This window comes from Amphiura filiformis, chromosome 18, assembly GCF_039555335.1.
Source record: "Amphiura filiformis chromosome 18, Afil_fr2py, whole genome shotgun sequence".
NCBI classification, from domain to species: Eukaryota; Metazoa; Echinodermata; class Ophiuroidea; order Amphilepidida; family Amphiuridae; genus Amphiura; species Amphiura filiformis.
In genome coordinates, this window is record NC_092645.1 from 3,182,184 (window position 1) to 3,198,583 (window position 16,400).

The 16,400-nt window shown below is 44.4% G+C and overlaps 1 protein-coding gene across 1 annotated transcript in view; it reads left to right on the plus strand.

Annotated features, from left to right (window-relative positions):
- The first annotated feature begins 639 nt into the window (after positions 1-639).
- The window catches only part of LOC140139755 (TBC1 domain family member 22B-like), a 39,627-nt gene continuing 23,866 nt past the window's right edge, over positions 640-16,400 (plus strand). The window contains exon 1 of the mRNA XM_072161462.1: positions 640-870. Coding sequence (XP_072017563.1) covers positions 752-870 — 119 coding nt within the window. The 5' untranslated portion in view covers positions 640-751. The remainder of the gene's footprint in view (positions 871-16,400) is intronic.

Genomic DNA, 16,400 nt, shown 5'->3' on the forward strand with positions numbered 1-16,400 from the left:
AATTGATATGACTTCAATATGAAATGGAGGGCTGGCACTTTCGCAGTAAGGGGCATTCGGTGAGAGCAAATTGTAAAAAATATGGGGTCATTGGTTGAGCGGCATCATTTTTAGCATTCGGTGAGAGCAAAATGTAGGCCTAATTATGGGGTTATCGGGTGAGAACATGACCTTTAAATGGAAACCTTTAGAGCCGAAACAGCGCCACAGAAAACCTCGAACATCGAATTTCTAGTTCTAAATGGCTTTAAAATTCTTTGCTTTTTTTTTTTTAGTCTTTGAGTCAAATCAAATGGAAAATTAGGGGATGACAAAGCGTGAACACGTAAAAGAATACCGAATGTTCGGGCTTATGGCAAGACTGGGTATGGAGTCTACTATTATGTCCAGCTGTAAAGAGTCATGAGCCTTGTGATTTTTATGTAGTCTTTCACACATGTCTAAAGTTGTCAATGTAATCGCCCAGAAAAATGACTAAAATAACGCCAAATTACAAGTACTACTCAAGCAGAAATTAAAAAACAGTGTGAAAAATCATAGTTTTGAATTTGCGCACGAGTAAATATAATTAGATGAATGATAAATGAAGGGGAAACATAAAAATCCGGGTACAAAACTAGTCGGGCGTGATAGGAGACTAACCTTCCTAATGACGTCACCTCAAATATGGCAGCCGTCTGACACTGTTTTGGTTGTGGAGTAGACACTTACTTTACACTTAAAATTCTCGGTATTTCGTTTATGATTTAAAATGGCAACACAGCAGGGAAGTCCGGGAGTAAACCCGACAATATCTACGGGGTTTGGAAACAAGCCAAGCGGTAAGAAGACGACATACTGGAAGAAGAATTCGGAGCGCGTTCCCGGAAGGTAAGCTTACATTGCATGATTGAATACGATTACGATGTTGATCGAGAAATCTGTCCTCAATCCAGGACATTGATAAATGTACATGTCATGATGATAACCGACGATGGATATGAGAATAGAACATGGAGCTCCCTGAAATCGCGTCCAAATCGGTAAACCATGAACAAATTTTTAATCTTTTCCCCAGTCATGCCAGTGCAGTGAGTGCATATAAAATGTTGTTGATCGAGCATATTCTCTAACACGTAAATGCTTTAGCATTTACTGTTAGAGATGGCTACTATTTCATCCTTGTGCAGAGTCCGATACATAAAATTGTACCGGGACGTAAACATGCTTCATAGTTCACAAACACACTTCATAAGCGTGTCAGAGTATCTTAATTATTCTGATTACCACGTGAGCTTACTTGACGTGACCTGACCTTAGATTGCTGCCCTCAGTCAGGCGGCGGACAGGGTTCGGTTTTTGCCGGCAAAAACCTGTTTTTGCCATTGCGGGTGGCAAAAACTGGCAAAAACCTGTTTTTGCCAGTTTTTGCCTGGTTTAAACCGGCAAAAATGGCAAAACTGGCAAAAAACTCACATATAGCCACTCAAATATTAAAAAATAACACAGAAAGCTCATAAACAGCAGCACACAACTTTTAATGAATCATTCAACATAATTTTTGTCTCATCAAGTCCTTAAAATGAAAAGGTTTTGAATCTGATATATGCCACATTTCGGTTAAATGCACTTGAGCAATGAAAACGCATGCCTTTAATTTCTTAATATGTTACTTATAATTACAAAATCTGGCCTTGTTACACGCAGGAAATGATTTTTGTAACTATTTGTTTTGAGATGAAAAAACTGAACTATAAATCACTTTTTTAATTTTTGCCATTTTTGCCGGCAAAAACTGTTTTTGCCAAGCGGTTAAAACCACGGTTAAAACCGCGGGTTTTTCCACCTGCGGCAAAAACCTGCGAACCCTGGCGGCGGATGACATGCATGATAGAGAGAGACGGCAAAACTGCTTAGCTGTATGCACATGATGGCACTTTCCACACAAGTGCGATGAATTTCGCAGCTGCCGTGATCACTGGTACGCGCCATTCAATTTGCACACTGAGTGATCGGAGCCTAACCAACACGGCGAATTACGTCAGAGTGACTCGCAACCAGTAAATAATCAAATTTTACAGTATTTAATTCATTTGAAGGTTATTTTTGTAGGGTTCATTATCGAACTCCAACGGTTTCAGCTTGTATTAATATTTATTAACATAGGCCTACTTGTTTGTGATATTTTAAGCGTTTTTAAATTTCAAAATATAAATCCCATTCAATTACACGGCTGACAAAGCAAATTTACTGAATTTAGAGATTGCACGCGTTCACCACCTGCATCTCTCTGACCTTTTACTTGAATTACTTCCTGACAAAATGGTGACGCCAGCCGATCGCCGGAAAATATTGCAGCAATTTCTCCAGAAATAGTAATGAAATATTTACCTAAATGCACCTGAAATGACACATAGAACTGAGAATTACGTCAACAACTCGCATAGTAACAAATTGGTAGGTAAAGCTTTGTACAAGGAGGTATTTAGGGGGTATTCCAGAATTGCCTATTGTTATTACAATGACATTACGTAACGGTAAGCTTACGTAATTTGTTTACCGACCGATATTCCGGGCAAAGGAACACTAGCCACGAATGCGAGGGCATCCGTGAGCAAATTCGTGGCTAGTGTTTCTCGAGCAAATAAAATGTTGAAAATATCATAAATAAAAACCAACAAAACAAACAAAATCAGTCAGTGCATCTGGCCGTATAGCAGGGCTGTCAACTTTTTGGAAATTCTTGGCGTGAGACAGAGGCGTACCGGGATTTGCCGACTCCAATGTTCATTTTGTACCATGATTATTTGAGCCGGCGCGCTCGAGAATGTGAAAAGCGGGGGATTAGGAACAAATTATTCATGACGATGCGTGAGATTTTACTCATTTTCCAGCTTTTTGCACTCACGGCCAATGCGTGAGAGTTGACAGCCCTGCGTATAGTGCCGTACTATTACGCTGTGTTTCCTATTAGGCGAGGATAACAATTTTGACCTCCTCGTCTGTTTACAAACTAGAGAGGTAGACAAAAGACCGTTCTGCTTGTCCAAACACTCTTAGTATCAGAACTGGGATGGTCCACAATAGCGTGATTCACATACATAACAGGTCGTGACTCGTGCGCCATGAATTGGGGGCCAAATGTGTTACATACTAAAAAATTGAACAATTTGCATGTTTTTGTACTTAGACTGATCTAATTCATAAACTGTTCATCAAAACCCTATGAAATTATATATCACTGTAAAGCTTAGAGTACCAGGAATACACATGTACAAACAATTGGTCAATATTGAAACGGAGAGCCAAAATGCGATTTCAGATTTTTGGCCTGTTTTTAAGCTTACCTCCCGTGTAGCTCCGTGTGTTGTCAATGGCCGAATTCAGCTCTTGTCAAATTCATATTTAGAGAAAAGTCACGATGCTCACTTGTTCGTGGTAGTTTTTGATAGTTATTATACATTTAAAAATGATTGCATGGCTCTGCACAAGGTATATTTGTGTAAATATTTGTATTTGTTTACCTGCCGATCGTCAGTTTTTGCCGTGGGTCGAAAAACGGCAGAGAAATTTGTCATGTAAATGCGCGAAATTGGCCTCAAATTTCACTATTTCCGCTATATTAGCTTAAGTTGTACAGAGTTCTTATAATATTGTGTAAATAATTTTGTCAGGAACAAAATAAGGTATTACATACCGTCTCACGAGTAAATATTGAGGACAAAATTCAGGTTTTTCATGTGTTGTTTCAAAGAATTTTAGATTTGTCATTTTGAAACTTCCCGCCATCAATCGTCTGAACGTAAACAAGTTTTTCCTAAAATTGTAAATTTCCTTAAAACGACTTTTGTTGATCAAACTTTGGATTATTTGAGATGTAATTGTTTAAGAATGTAGAATTTAAGATATTTTTGAGTATTTTAATGTTTTACATGGTCAAAAAGGGGGTCATCAGTTTGATTCCTGATTTAAAAACACTTTAGCAATTGTTCTAGTTATTAAATTGTTGATTCGGCGTCATGTTCAAATCTTTTTCGAAAGTGAGCGCCTGACGCGGAGTGACTGCGCGATATCCATAGTAACGGAGCTTACGCTTTGAACGCAGCCACTAAAAGGTTCCATGAACGCGTTCAGGAGAGTATAAAAGGCCGTGCACGACGCAAATTAATCAGATTGCTTGGTGGACAATAGTCCACCCAAACCTTCACTCAGTTTGAAGGTAAGCACCGCCAACCAAAGCAAAAACGCCCTACTCTGGAGCTCAGATATAGATTGAGCTAGGGGCAGCTTGGCTACCACAATAGTGGCAACACCCGGGTGGTTATGCACTCCGGCGTTTTGGCCTAGCGCCTATGCCTATTGTGCAAGTGACTTGCCGCACACATGCACAAGTCCAATGGAAAATTATGCACTGTATTTTGTGTGCATTCATTGTTGCATGGCAAGTTCGTATAGGTGTACAGAAATGGATACTGTACTCTGTAGTCGGCCTACTAGGCCTTGGCCTAGCCTATGACTATGTCATGTGATGAGAGATTCTTGATTAAATTGTATTTTTATGCTTCTCGATTATTCAAGCAGATAGTATGTACTGTTCGGCAGCATTTATTGGTAATTTATTTGGATTTAAAAGAGAGAAATAAGGAAATATCGTCATGATCATCAACAGAGATTGTGTATTTACCAATGTTTTACTTGTATTTATGAAATGTGATATGTGAAAAGACAAATATGAAAGCAAAATAACAATACAAGATATAACAAAAGAAGCAAATATAAAACAGAATTGTCAAGTCTCATTTTTACCTGTTACTTCTCCATTCATACATCACTGATTCCACATATCTTGGGGAGAATTCTAGTCTTTGATACTACGCTACCACTTGTATGTTTAGAAGGCTAGTCTTCTCCATCAGTCGTTTACAAAAGTATTAGGGGCAAGCTCGGTCCCGTTACAATATACAGGGTGTCACAAATGTTATATAGGGTGGAAAAGTTAAATTTTGGTTCAAAAAGTATACAATTTTGTTCCTCTCTTATTTACTAGCAAAAATTCCTGTTCTGCTGAAACCTTTTTAGATGTGCTAATAACATTGTAGGCTTCCAAAAAAAGCAAACTTGTAATGATGAGTTATGTTGCCCAACTGAGATACAGGGTGTTCAAAAGTCGTACATAATTTTTATTATTTTTATTACATAATCAATCAAAACCCTTTTCCCTCCATAACCTACACAAAAACCAATGGCATATTTGAATTCCTCATCAAATTTCCATCCAAAAAATGTAAACATTTACAGCAGTAGGGTAACTCCTTCAAGAAATATGACCTTTGGAACATTTCGGAGCATAAATGAATACTTTAAAACACAGTTAACGTATAGGAAAAGCCTAGAACCCATGACACAGAATGCAGCACACTTGCAACAAATTAACTTAGCTTGGAGTAAAACTGGTCACATTTCAAACTAGACATAATTACCAAAACAATGGTACATAATCCATCTCAATACCTTACTGGGTTATGAAGTTACAGTAAAAAATATATTTGTGAAGCGCTAAAAATCAACATTCCCTATACTTTAACACATGCCTCAACCGTAGGATCCTCAACCGTAGGATCCTCCACCCCTGACTTCACATCATTTGAACTGCAATATCTCAAGAAGTTAATAAAGTGTGATGTTCTTTCTTTCCACAATTTGAGCTAGATAAATAAGCAACAAAATGAGACCAAAACTAGTTCAGTACCCCTCTCCATTCTTGAGATCTAGGACAAAACGTCCTGAATAAAATGAAAAAATGTAACGCCTCCACCTTTTCCAATACCCCAATTCATGACGCACGACCAACATGAATAGGGATTAAACTGTTAAAAGCTGTCAAGTAGAACCATGTGTTTCTTTTGTCCAATTTGCCAACAAAATTTCATCGGAAACGGTTCAGACCCAGAACATGATCATTTTTTGTTCTGGGTCTGATTATTCGGACTACTGGCCGTATTATTATCGTATATCCCTGGTGAACAAGCTCGAGCAAGTTCAGAGAGCTGCTGCACGCTTTGTTTATGCTGATTTTGGTCGGACGACCTCAGTTACGCTTACATGAACTTACACTTACACAGTTTTTGAGAGTACAAATTTCACAATGAAAGTAATACGGTACAGATTTGTTTGAAGCTGCACTAAAATTTGTACAATATAGTTATCCTTGATTTTTCTTCTTCCCTCTTTCTTTCCCCTTTTCTCTTCTCCCTATACGTCGAACAACTGAATACAAGCACAACGTATGGACCAATATATTTTTGTAAACATTTTAGACCTATAACAAAATGTATATTTCGTACAAATTGTACAACTATAGTTTCTACCCTATGACCTATAAAAGTTACCTGTTATCAAAGTGTCCGCAAAAAAATGGTCATCGAAAGTATCTTTGATGCTGAAAACTAAGGATTTTCACGCAGGGACAGGCCAAAAACCTTACCCCGATCATAAAATCCAGCCGATGCATGTCATAAATAATTCATTATTCCATTGTGTAAATGTCACTGATTGTGTCCATGTATTGTTATTGCAGCTGCTATCTCGCGCGAGAGCAGTTGTCAAGCTGAATTTATACTCGATCGCTGGATCACCAACCATGTGAATTAAGCCTCTCGAAAACTCTCTACGAGGTTGTTGCATCGAGCACGCTGACTGGCTTAGCAATTATCAAAGTAGTTTTATAAACCAATCAGGTTAGACGTACTTTACTGGCGAGTCACATTAATTAATACCGTAAAAGGCCGTCCCGTTCATTGATTGGCTTACGATTTCAAAGAATGGCTTTTGCAACCAATCTGTACGGGTTATATGCGCCCGTCGGAAATTTTGCATACGCCCAAGATGACGTCATGCCCCAGTGCCACGACTCACGAGGCTGGCTTCTCTGCGAACGCGAGCGAGTGGTATAAAGTCAGTTTCACACCATTGACTAATGGAGCACATCCACAGCGCATTTGACAAATGGAATTGGCAATTCTGAGCAACGGGATTCCATGAAATGGACGAATATGTAAGTTATTCTACAGGATCGGAAATAATTAACAGCTAGTCTGCTGTATTTGAAGTGCATATTGAAGTTTGTAAGTTTGTGACTTCGTATGTTATGTGCAATTGATATTATAGGAAGCTTAAATTGGCAAGCTCTCATGCAATGTATCCGTCTCTTCCGAACATATATGGACGCAGGACGTTCAGGGCAAGTCATACTGAAGTATGACTTGCCAACACAGGGTATATCTTCTCCCTTCCCCATTTTCACACAGAGTAAAGCCCATTGGAAATATATACAAAGATTCACATGTGAAAATGAAAATGTACAGCAAGCTGTTACTACAGAAATATCACACAAACTTACCATTGATTCCTATCATAACCAGCTGTGTTTCTATTATATATTCCTGTTTTAAATTACCATTTCTGCTCATAAACTTTGATTAATCAGATTTTTAAATGTGAGCACCGCGAAATAGCAAAAAATGTCAATGGTCATCGATATATGCCGACAAAAGTTTCAGAAACAGATCTTTAAGGGCTGGGGTATGAGCGTTTGGACAGTATTTATTGTGGGACATTAGAGCACATCAGACATATCGAATTGCATTCTGAATACGAAGAATGTCATTCTGATATCAAATAATTTTGATTTTTGAAATTAGCAATTTAATACACATTTTATGGCAAATCATTAAAAATTGATATTTTTGATATTTAACAGTACTTGAAGTAAACTTTATAAATCTCATGATTTATACTTAAAGTGTACATGTAGGTGGGATGAAAAGCCGACGTTCAATTGAAAATATTGACCTTTCGTATTGAAGATATGGATTTTTTTCCCCAAAACACCAACAAAAATTAGGTCTTTTTGGGGAAATTCCATATCTTCAATATGAAAGGTCAAAATTTTCAATTGACCGTCGGCTTTTCCTCTCTGCTACATACACTTTAAGAATATATCATTAGATTTATATAATTTACTTCGAGGACTGTTATATATCAAAAATTTGAAAAATATCAATTTTTTATAATTTGTCATAAAATTATATTGTGATTTTCAAAAAATAAAATTATTTGATATCAGAAAGACTTGCTTCGTATTCAGAATGCAATTCGATAGGTCCGAGGTGCTCTCATGGCCCACAAAAAATACTGTCGAAATGCAATAAACGCTCATTTTAGATCCCTTAATTTAAAACCAAATTTATTTTGGTATTGCAGGGATGCCAAGAATGGTGCATGAAGTAGGCCAAATTCACATGAGGTCGTGCGTCATGAATTGGGGTATAGGAAAAGGTGGAGGCTTTACATTTTTTTCATTTTATTCGGGACATTTTGTCCCAGATCTCAAGAATGGAGAGGGGTACTAAACTAGTTTTGGTCTCATTTTGTTCCTTATTTAGCTAGCTCAAATTGTGAAAAGAAAGAACTTCACACTTTATTTACTTCTTGAGATATTGCAATTCAAACAATGTGAAGTCAGGGGTGGAGGATCCTACGGTTGAGGCATGTGTTAAAGTACATTGTATAGGGAATGTTGATTTTTAGCGCCTCACAAATATATATTTTACTGGAACTTCATAACCCAGCAAGGTATTGAGATGGATTATGTACCATTGTTTTGGTAGGCCTATTTATGTCTAGTTTGAAATGTGACCAGTTTTACTCCAAGCTAAAAAAAAAAAAGAAGTTAATTTGTTGCAAGTGTGCTGCATTCTGTGCCATGGGTTGTAGGCTTTCCCTATACGTTACTGTGTTTAGTATTCATTTATGCTCCGAAATGTTCTGAAGGTCATATTTCTTGAAGGAGTTACCCCACTGCTGTAAAATTTACAGACTCAGTACACCGGTCGATCTTACCGTTTCCGATGTTGATTAAGATACTTCTTGCATCGATCCCGAGATGCGGAAAAACCAATAGTCATTTTGTCCCACATAAATGAATAAATAACAAAAAACCCCGATCCCCGGTGGACTCACCCAAAAGGTGACGTCACACCATATGATCGCCCCTTTGATATCAGAAAGACATGCTTCAGTATTCAGAATGCAATTCGATAGGTCTGAGGTGCTCTCATGTCCCACAAAAATACTGTCGAAATGCAATAAACGCTCATTTTAGATCCCTTAATTTAAAACCAAATTTATTTTGGTATTGCAGGGATGCCAAGAATGGTGCATGAAGTAGGCCAAATTCACATGAGGTCGTGCGTCATGAATTGGGGTATAGGAAAAGGTGGAGGCTTTACATTTTTTTCATTTTATTCGGGACATTTTGTCCCAGATCTCAAGAATGGAGTGGGGTACTAAACTAGTTTTGGTCTCATTTTGTTCCTTATTTAGCTAGCTCAAATTGTGAAAAGAAAGAACTTCACACTTTATTTACTTCTTGAGATATTGCAATTCAAACAATGTGAAGTCAGGGGTGGAGGATCCTACGGTTGAGGCATGTGTTAAAGTACATTGTATAGGGAATGTTGATTTTTAGCGCCTCACAAATATATATTTTACTGGAACTTCATAACCCAGCAAGGTATTGAGATGGATTATGTACCATTGTTTTGGTAGGCCTATTTATGTCTAGTTTGAAATGTGACCAGTTTTACTCCAAGCTAAAAAAAAAAAAAAGAAGTTAATTTGTTGCAAGTGTGCTGCATTCTGTGCCATGGGTTGTAGGCTTTCCCTATACGTTACTGTGTTTAGTATTCATTTATGCTCCGAAATGTTCTGAAGGTCATATTTCTTGAAGGAGTTACCCCACTGCTGTAAAAATTTACAGACTCAGTACACCGGTCGATCTTACCGTTTCCGATGTTGATTAAGATACTTCTTGCATCGATCCCGAGATGCGGAAAAACCAATAGTCATTTTGTCCCACATAAATGAATAAATAACAAAAACCCCGATCCCCGGTGGACTCACCCAAAAGGTGACGTCACACCATATGATCGCCCTTATCCTCCTTGGTCTCCGACTGACACAGACTTGCCTATCGATTGTTCATAGCACTGTGTATCAATTTCTCGACCAAGCCGAGATATACGGTTGTAGTTTCACACCCTAGGTAAAACCAAACCGGTATTGTTCGGCTGAGGATAGTTTTGACGGCATTTTCTGGCGAAAAAGTGACAAAAACGATCCAAAACTTAGCTACATATCGTGCCTCCGTTGTGTATCACGGGACACACGAGCAATTCAAAATGGCCGCTCGTTGACGCCATTCATTTTGTTTCCCACGTAAAACAACCATTGCAGCCTGTAAGTTACAATAGATGTTTGTACATACACATTGTATTTCATGTACGGTAGGTTATTGTTGCTATGTTAGGGTGATTACTCTATCGTTATGTCTTCATTACCGTCCGATAAGACGAGTTAATCAGATATTCATACGGTGGGGATTGGTAGGGACCGTCTGACATTTTAGTAATAAAGTTAGCCAGTCCTTACTTTACCACTAACGTTAGCGACCAGCCTCCGTGCTCAGGTTTGCTTACTGGGCTTGAGTCGCGTGTTGGGGGGTAGTGCCCCCCTCCCTTTTCTCCTCGCTTCGCCTCGGCCCTGTCGGGCTTGCCCTTCCCTGGTGACGGAGCGGGACCCACACCCGCTCTGTTTTCACCCACAGGGAGTGCTCACGATCTTCTAGATGTCTTTCTTTTGCTTAGGACTCTCCGAGTTCCAGCTTGACGATTGGGATAGGCTCCATCATCGCCATAAGACGAAGAAGAAATCTACCAAGGGCACTGGTAAGGTCGATCACGGTGGATTCTGCTGTGACAGCCCCTATGGGTCATGGCAGGTCTGCTTAAGGGGCTCCGGTCCCCGGACAAGCAGGCGGTTCCTTCGAGGGACTGCTAAGCGTCCAAAGGCTCAGCAGCCAGCGAAAGCACTGACTATACGTCGGAGCAAAGTAGCAGGCAGCAGAGCGGTAACCACCAGCGAAAACCCTAGCGGGTTTTGAAGCAGGAGGATACCAGTCGATAACGGTAGATTCTGCTGTGACAGCCCCTATGGGTCATGGCAGGTCTGCTTAAGGGGCTCCGGTCCCCGGACAAGCAGGCGGTTCCTTCGGGGACTGCTAGGGCGTCCAAAGGCTCAGCAGCCAGCGAAAGCACTGACTATACGTCGGAGCAAAGTAGCAGGCAGCAGAGCGGTAACCACCAGCGAAAACCCTAGCGGGTTTTGTAGCAGGAGGATACCAGTCCTCTAGCCAAAAATCCTCACGGGTTTTTAGCAGGAGGACACCCGTCTGTTGCAGGCATATCTACGGGCTCAAACAGCCACAGTAGTAGCCAGCGACGGGCAGCATGCAAGGGTACCCGGGCTTGCCTGGGTTGAACCCTAGCATGCATGGGTTCAACAGAGCGATACCGCGGCTAACGCTGTGGGTGTAGTCTTAGCAGAACCAACTGGGGTTGTCACACGGCAGCGTTCCATGGCGGGACCGCCGAAAGTGATACCCTGGGCCCTAGAATAGCTGCTGGCTGTCCACAGGGACTGGCTGGCGATTATTCAGGGGTTGGGCTCGCAGTCTCTCACGGGACAGCGACCCAGGTGCATTCGGTGGCAGCTACAAAGGCGAGCTACGGCTTGACTTCAGTGGTAGCCGCTATGCATGCCGCCCATAGCTGCCGTGAGTGGTCCGCCACACACAGCGACCTTGGGCGAAGCTCTAGAGGGTATAGTCTACTGTAGTAGACCAGTTTAATTTATCATTCCCTAAATTAATCTCTCTGACCTGACCATGGAAAAGTCATCATTCCTGTTCTGATTCAACAGCTCAGATATCCATGAGAAAACTGGTCTACTGTAGTTCGAATATACAATGAACTATGCACTCTATAGTGGGTATGATGTTACCTCACATTAAAAATGCAGTCTTTGCTGTTTATGCACATATCCTGTGGTTTTTACCAATTAAGCTGTTTGAATAGCCGTCCAGCGCGTATTATTTGCACAAGGTCCAATACAATGTATACACGCTTGACGTCGCACATTATACGCGATGGTTAAGCTGTCAAATGAAATCTGATAGAGCTACCCCACGTGGGTTGGGTTCAGTGAACACAGTGGGTTGGGCTAATGCATAAACATGTATGCTTGCCTATCTGTTATTGGTTAAGATTTACCACCGCATTGATTTTTACTTCATTAACATTCATCTCAGATTCGAGATGAAAGAGGTTGAGTCTATGTGTTAAGATATGGTGGGTCACACAGGTCATATCCAACTACCGCAGTCCTTTTTTCTCTGGGCAGGGCAGTCACTGGAGACGTGATGTGTTTCGTCATAGATTTTAAATGGTTTCATGCATGGAAACGTATGAATTGTTTAACAAACAAAAAAAAGGAATGCAGCGCAGTCTATAGAGGGTACAGTAAGTAGCTTGAACAGCCTAGCTGATCAACAACCCACTTATGTCCTCGAGAGCCAGCGGAGCGTGGGTGATCCATTATCGTCAATGGGTCAATTACCCTCTCTTGATCGATCACTGTCAAATCAACAGGGCATAGCCCCATTGATTGACGCTGCCTATTCAGGTGGCGAGGTGATTGATCGGGGGTATGCACGCTCAGCTACCCGTGGTACTAGGCAAACTCCCTCTAGCCAAGGGACAGCCGGTATAGCGGGGTACCCATACACACGGCTTGATCCCCTTGCGGGGAACGCAGTGAGGCATGGGTACAGTGGTACACAGCCGGGAGCCCTCACGGGCACCTACGCTGGAACCACGCATACAGCGGTACACAGCCGGGAACCTTCACGGGTACCCATGCTAGTACCGCGCCGGTACCACGCCAGCACACAGCTTGATCCCCAAACAGGGGAGCGCGGTGTGGCGAGGGTACAGCGGTCCACAGTTGGGAACCCTCAAGGGTACCACGCTGATACCGCACCGGTACCGCAGCACCGCCTTAGTCGCCACAGTCTCTGTGGCAACAAGGGGAGGCGGTGCTGGTACTGCAGTACCATGGGGTTACCCTGGTGGCGGATCCTTTCAGGGTCAGCTGCCGGCTGGGTATGCCCCGTGGTACCCGCCGCAGGGTGTTTCTTCCACGGCCTAGCACCGTGGCAAGTGTCGCCTAGCGATGGCCACGCAGTACCAACATCAGCTGTTGACCAGGCCAGCGGCATGGGGCTAACCCAGATCTTGATCAGGGTAGGCCCGATGCTGCTAAGCGCTAGGATGACGGCTGCGCGAGAGCATGCGGACCCAGTGGTGCCATGGCGGATACCTCAGGGTCTTGCGGGAGTACTCCCTCTTCTGCTGGCAGGTAGTCGGCGAGCCACACAGTGGTTATGCCGTCTTACCCGCTTTCAGATGCCGTCCTCAGTTACCGTCATCATCGGAGCATGATACGGATACTGTGGGCGAGGAAAGGAGTCGGAAGCTGAGTCCGGTAGTGACATCACTACAATCTCCTTCCCCCGCTGCCCCGCGAGGGGAGCAACAGCACTGATCTTCCTCCGGACACCCCCTAAGGGGGAGTCCGTGGAGGAGGACCAGGGGATCCTTTCAGTAGGATGCTCAGCTGCTGCTTCCTCACAGGGGACGCCTGCACTCTCATTCCCGGCAAACCTCACGGGTAGATATCGTGGGGCTGTCGAGCTCAGTAGAGCTATGGCGCCGGCGTGCTTGCACGCTTCCTCTGCGTGTAACGCGGGAGGACCACAGGACCTACCTGAGGGGATCCGAGAGGGACCCAGATGTCGTCAAGCGTATCACGCTCAGACAACATCTGAGCTCTTCAGCATGAGGTGAGCCTATTAGCGGTGCTAACAGCTAGCCTCAACGAGAGCTCCATGGGCCTAGCCCATAGGGTGTCCACTCAGCGCCGGGGGTGGGGCCTGCCACTCCAACCGCAGCATAGCGATGGAAAGGCAGGGTCCTTTTCTCTTTGGATGCTTCTGCGCCACGGTGGAGGACCGTGCAAAGAAGCTACCAACGGAGCACTCTGAAGAAGTCGGAAACTGCCCTTACCATGGGTAGGAGCTCCGACTTCAGCAGGCCGTGCACCACCAACAGTACCCGAGCCCACTACCTCTGTAGCACCCATTTCTGGGAGGCGCAAGGGTAGCACAGGAACAGCTGGCAAGCCCGAAGAAGAGCAAGCGCTCTTCCAAGGGAAGCTAGGCAGAGCATTCATGGGGGGCTCAGCCGTTTTTCCCCAGGGGGATCTCCCAGTGGGCGACCGCTTATGGCTTTCACCCAGAGGTGGGAAACCATCTCTTTGAGTGCCTGGGTATGGTCAGTGGTGAGTGGGGGTTACAGACTGGCAACCCAGGCTCCCCACATTCGTCTGCACATTTCAGAGGTCCACCGTAGTGCCGTCCGCCGGCCCCCAGCGTGGGGCACTACTGACAGGGATCACACAGCTTCTCACGAAGCGGGCGATTGTCCCGGTCTACCCCCCGTTCTACGGGTGATCTTGGAGCCATTGGCTCCAAGGAAGACCAGCGACAGGAGCCCCATCGGAACCGCAGACTGTTGAACACGTTCTTCAGGCCCAAGAGGTTCAGAACGGGGCCTCTCGCCTCGGTGCTAGCCTGCCCCATCAGGGGCATGGGAACAACATCGCTAGATCTCTCGGACGCCTATCTGCATATGCCAATCGCCTCTCAAGATCGGAGGCATCTGCGCTTCTAGGTACAGGATCAAAATTACCAGTTTTGATACCGGCCATCCGCCTGTCCATCTCTCCCAGGGTGTTTAACACTCTTGGTCAGAAGCGGTGGCAGCGTACCTGAAGCACAGGGGTGTCAACATCAGTTGCTACCTGGACGTTTGGCTCATATCACGGACGCACTCCACTGAAGACTACGGGTCTCATGGGGTTGATAGTCCGTGGGGTGCGGGACCCTGGATTTTTGATCAGCTCAAAAAGTCCAGCGTGGTCCCGACGCATGAACCACCACTATTTGTAGGGGCCCAGATCACCCTCACGGAGGGGTTCGCGGTGCTCTCACCCGGCGGGTGACGAACATGGTGCGGTGTGCCTGACTCTTGGCGAGTCTCGGGCAAAACCCGCTGTGGCATGGATGAAGGTGGTAGGCCTAATGGCCAGTATGGTAGACCTCGTACTGTACTGCCGTTTCTACGTTAGGCTTACCCAACTACACCTTCTAGCCTGCTTGCAGGCCCAGTCGTCACCCATATCCCTCGCGGTTCCGTTGTCGGAGATCGCGCGAGAGAACTCTGGTGGTGGACCCATCAGCCCAATTTGACCCAGGGTGTCAGGTTTCCTGCACCCCGGTATATCACGTAGTAGCGACCATAGCGTCAAAAGCGGGGCTGGGGGTCCACATCCACGGAGACTCCGTCTCGGGCCTATGGGGGCCATAGAGACAGAGTTTCACATCAACCTCCCTCGCTCACGAGGAGGTGTGATCGTGGAATCACATACCGTTGTCCTGACGGATAACACAACCGTGGTAGCCTACCCCAACAGACAAGGGGACTCCGGGCCACCACGATTGAGCCTGCATGCACGACACCTGATAGGGTGGTGCAAGTTCAGGCAGATTACGATGAGAGCGATACACATCGCGGGCGTCACCAGCATCCTCGCGCACAATCTGTCACGAGGAAGGGTGTCGGGACCAGCAGAATGGTCCCTTGCTCCGCAGGTCGCTCGGACGATCTTCAAGGGATGGACCACCCCTCGAAAGATCTGTTCGCATCTCATCATAATCATCCACTGCCGGTGTACTGCTCAAGGGTCGCGGACCCCAAGCATTCACCGTGGGCGCTCTGTCCATAGACTGGGGAGGATGACAGCTTATGCAGTCCCTCCGATCTCACTACTCATGAGGGTGGTGGCCAAGATCGGGTGGGAAGACTGCATTGTCATTCTGCTAGCGGCAAGGCCGCTGGCACTCCCCGAGGCACCAGATCTACTCCGGATGCCCGGAGGCGGAGGTACCAGTCTATCACTAGAGCACCTGCAGTTAGCTGCATGGCCCTTACCAGGGCAACGCAGCGAGGGATACTTTTCATCAGAAGCTGTTTTTCTCATCGCCGGGGCTAGGCGGAAGTCTACCCTCCGTGCGTATAGCCAGAGTCTGGCTCCATACTACGCTTGGTGCAATGAGACAAATAGCTCTCCGCTTAGAAACCTCTGTGCTGCTAGTTCCGGAGTTTCTGACAGAAAAGTTCCAAGCAAGACTTCAGCGGGCCACTGGGGCCAGCTATAAGTCAGCTGTCCTCTCCATTCACCGAGGTTTGAGGCGGTCGACTATCATAACCGATGGTTACCTTATTAGTCACGCCCGACGGTATGTTCAACAGTGTCTACCAAAAGGAAAGTGATCCTCCTAAGGGATCCCAACACAGTCTTAGATTACATTAAGGGTCACCCTTTTGACCTTCCGTCCAAAA